The 4,201-nt window shown below is 26.1% G+C and overlaps 1 protein-coding gene across 1 annotated transcript; it reads right to left on the reverse strand.

Annotated features, from left to right (window-relative positions):
- Positions 1–336: 336 nt before the first annotated feature.
- On the reverse strand, positions 337–3,826 carry LOC147813194 (cyclin-T1-like). Its single transcript, XM_087158539.1, has 4 exons — positions 3,821–3,826; positions 2,130–2,258; positions 1,169–1,229; positions 337–500 (listed from the first exon to the last, which is right to left on the reverse strand). The coding sequence occupies exons 1-4, from the start codon at positions 3,824–3,826 to the stop codon at positions 406–408; spliced, it is 291 nt and encodes a 96-aa protein (XP_087014665.1). The 3' UTR covers positions 337–405.
- Positions 3,827–4,201: the final 375 nt, after the last annotated feature.

The raw sequence follows: 4,201 nt of genomic DNA on the forward strand, positions 1-4,201 counted from the left end.
TAAAAATTGTGTTTTTGAAAATGTTAAATAAATATTGGTTTAACAATCATAAAAATTATTTAAATTTTTTGCCCTCCAAATAATAGTAAAAATATAGGTTAAAACATTACAAAAGAAGTTTTTCTTAAATTCAAAGATTCTTCGAATTTTTGGCTTTTATCAAATTTCTTTAATTTAGTGTGTAAAAAAACACAGTAAAAAAAATAAACACAAAATTAAACTTTAGCTCTGAAAGCTATAAACTTGAAGAATTTGCAAGAAAATTCAATTTAGTATCATAAGACAAAACTAGTTAAACTGATTTCGCCTGTATTTATAAACAGAAAAAAGAATTACTCTTCATTTTTGACAATTCACGTTAAATCAGTTAAATTTATTAAGAACGCTCCAGAATCAAAACTAAAGTTAAAGCTTTATTAATGCAATAAAATACTCACCATTAACCATTTTGCAAATCCGTTCCACATAGGGATGAAGATGGTCAACGTTCAAATCAAATCCTGGAAGAAAAAAAAGTAACTCAATTTTATCTGATACTATATTGTAGACAAACAAAACTATTCAAAATTATAAACAATCAATAAACACTGAGTGAAATACAAATAAATAAACTCTCAATAAAGCGATGGGAATATTTAAGTTCGACATGGGCCTTTATTATTTTTCAAAAGATAGTCCTTTTTCTTCTCTTTTTAAAATCCGTTTTCCTGTCAAACAAAACAGAACGTCGTCACTGATAGAACGCCACAAAGAACAGAAATTTAAAAAAAAAAATTCTTTTGCTTGATTACAGTTTAATTTATTCCATTTTTTAGAATATTCGTATGAAATTGATAAAACATTAATTTAAATTTATTCATAATTTTTTCAAGGATAAAATTTAAAGGACTAGGACTTTTACAATAACAATCTGCCTGCGTTAAGTAGCAGACAAATTCGTATTTATGAAGATAGTGTTGCAAATTCATTCCGTAAATTCAGGTTTTCGGCCTGTTGATGTAAAAACTGTGACGGAAAAAAACGAGTGCCCACGCGTGCAAGAAATTTAATTGTTGCTTGCAAAATTTAGAATGTCCTGGAGTTGGATTACGGCTTTACTCTTTACCAAAACATTTAAATCTGCCATATAAATAATTAGAAATAGAAAAAAAAATTATGCTAAAATTACCTAAAGTCAAAAGCAAAGCTTGTTCAAGTGCAATTAATTCATGCTCCTTTTTCTGATAAGCCTGGATGGAGAAAAAAAATCATTAGAAACTTAGAAAACAACTATTGAAATTCAATTCTTATATATATATATATATATGTATAACTCACAAAATAAAATAAAATATTATTGTAAACTATTATTATTTCAAAACAGTTACATCAAAGTTATTTAATTTTGGTACTGTAACCAAATATAGACTGTTCCCTAAAAATAAATAAATAGATAACGAATAAAAAAAAATAAATTAAGACATATAAATTAAGCATACAAAGGTAACCGTTCAGTTTAAATTGTTCATCAATTCATAAATATATATAAATTTAAATAATTGTATTCGCTATATTACTGAAATATTACGGAGAATTTGTAAATCTTTATTAAAAAAAATTAAGGGTAAAAGTAATTTCATCAATAACTACTAGAGTTTATAAAAAGAAAACCTTGAAATAAGAAAAATACGCTAAATTCTTCATATAAATAAATCTGAAAATGATTATTTTACATTAAACTTAGAATAATTAGAATTTAGGCCATTAAAACCCCATTAAAGTTAACTTTTTTAGATTTTCACTGCAATCGGAAAAAAGGGAGTAAACGAAAAGAGAAATGTTTGGGAAAAAAAAAAGAAGAAAAAACCTTGGACACACCTCCTATAATGTAAAACCATATATTCAAAGTTAAAATAATAAAGTTGCTTAACCATACGCATTTAGATAGTATAAAATCGTCAAACATTAAACAAACAAGTACAATCATAAATCAATAAACAAGAATACAGTTTCAGCTGGATTTAAAAAAAATACCAAATAATGAAGCAAACTTTAAAAAAACTGCTGATTAATGAAGATTAAGTTAACTCTAATACTATTATTCTAAAGTTAAAACAACAATTATTAAAATGTAAGTCAATCGTACTTACTGTGGAGCGAACATCTAACGTTGCCGTATGTCCATTAATTAAACAATGGGACAACTTAACCACGTGTTCCAGTCTCCTTTGCTGACTTTCTGCTTTAGATGCTAGAAATACGGCTGCCGCCGACAGTCTCTGCAAAAAAAGAGCGAGAATATGGTTAGAATGTGATTAAAAAATGAAAAAAAAAGAAAAAAAACCCCGCATGAACATGGTTAGACTGAGATTAAGGAATGGGAAAAAAAGCGAGAACATGGTTAGAATGAGATTAAGGAATGGGAAAAAAAGCGAGAACATGGTTAGAATGAGATTAAAGAATAGGGAAAAAAAAGAGAGAACATGGTTAGATTGAGATTAAAGAATGGGGAAAAAAACGAGAACATGGTTAGAATGAGATTAAAGAATAGGGAAAAAAAAGAGAGAACATGGTTAGATTGAGATTAAAGAATGAAAAAAAAAGCAAGAACATGGTTAGAATGAGATTAAAGAATGGGGAAAAAAAAGCGAGAACATGGCTAGAATGAGATTAAAAACTGAACTTATAATAAACAAAATAGATTTTCACAAGATTTGAAATTTTCTCTCTCATCATAAAACACATTAATGAAAATAAACTTTAAATACGAAATATAAAAAAAAAACATGCTTTTTGCATCATATTTAAATTAAAAAGCGTAAGAGCCTATAGCTTTACAGAGAGAATAATTTTAAGGCTTTTATATTTCGTTGTCAAAATAAGTGAAATATTCTTTTCGTATGAATATGTCTGTGATTTCGTTATTCGTAGAAAGCTTTGGAATTATAAATTTCCAAATTAATTTAATGTTTCTGATGTATAATGAGTTTTTACCTCTCTTCTTTAAAATGACTTATGTTTAAAACCCATTATTTAAATTAAATAGTAAACCTTTAACAATTCGGATTTCCCTTCGTATAGCATCAATTAAAATTAAATGGCCATAATTCAAATTTAAAGCTATAAGTCAGTAATTATGTTCAACGTTAAAGGTAATTTCTTACACTAACTTTTAAAATGTTAAGAACTCAAAAATTGCTGTACTCCAATGTATCAATGGTAAATGTTTTAGAAATGTGAAGATTTTTCTGTTTGATTTTGCACCAGTATCACATTGAAGCACTTACAATTTTTTTTAATTTTGCATTAAGAGATTCAAAACTCTCACTATGCTAATACCGTAAATTTTTATACATCTGTCTTTGTATAGATGTACATTTAATACATTTGTCTTTGCATATCTTGTCTTTGTACATTTGTATAGCTGAATTTGTTTCGTTTTTTTAAACTCAAATTAATTAAAAAGAACACAGGTAAAGCTGGATTAAAAAAATACTTAAGTATGGAGAAAAATTAAACATATAATTCTAGGATCCCCATCTTACAAAATATAAAATTAACGCTTTAATGAAGCTTTTTTTTTAAAAAAAAAGAAATGCATCGAAACCAGTCATATACCTAAAAAAAATAATGTAAATCTGAAAAAGCTGAGTTAAAACGCAAAGTTCTGTAGTTTAAAACTAATAAGGGAATATAGCATTTTAACATTAAAGTTGACTTAAGTATAAATAAAAACTTTAACTGAAGATTAAAGGTTTGTACAGGTTACTTAAGGTTTGATACTAAATAGAACAAAAATATATTTAAAAGATAGATAATAAAATAAAAAAAATTTACTTACTAGCATCGGAACCTCCACAAAGGAATGGAACATGTAGAATCTATGCATGAAAACAATAGCAGTACTAATGCACAATTGATCTCTAATACTAAGTTAAAGAAATAACTCACTTTCGCTCGTTTATTATTATAAATTAAAACTAGATGAAAAACTAGCTCTTTCATATCACAGATATATTTTTAAAAGAAATAGAAATTTATTTAAAACAAATTAAAGACCATATTAATTAAACTCTTAAAATAAAGTTATTGCTCTGAACCGATGTATATTACTGCCATATAATTTAACAAGAGTAAAAATCCACACATAAAACATTAGAACACATATTTTGTATCGCAGGCATTTCAAATTACAAAAAAGAAATAAACATCTAAATTTTAA

Source organism: Parasteatoda tepidariorum, chromosome 3, assembly GCF_982258835.1.
Source record: "Parasteatoda tepidariorum strain Cologne lab strain chromosome 3, Ptep-v5.0, whole genome shotgun sequence".
Taxonomy (NCBI): Eukaryota; Metazoa; Arthropoda; class Arachnida; order Araneae; family Theridiidae; genus Parasteatoda; species Parasteatoda tepidariorum.

What these genes read in the sequence shown, in the direction of transcription:
- LOC147813194 (XM_087158539.1), bottom strand. An exon ending in CGTTAGATGTTCGCTCCACA is followed by an intron (nt 1,230 to 2,129) that starts GTAAGTACGATT and finishes TTCTCCATCCAG; the next exon opens with GCTTATCAGAAAAAGGAGCA. An exon ending in AGCTTTGCTTTTGACTTTAG is followed by an intron (nt 501 to 1,168) that starts GTAATTTTAGCA and finishes TTTTTCTTCCAG; the next exon opens with GATTTGATTTGAACGTTGAC.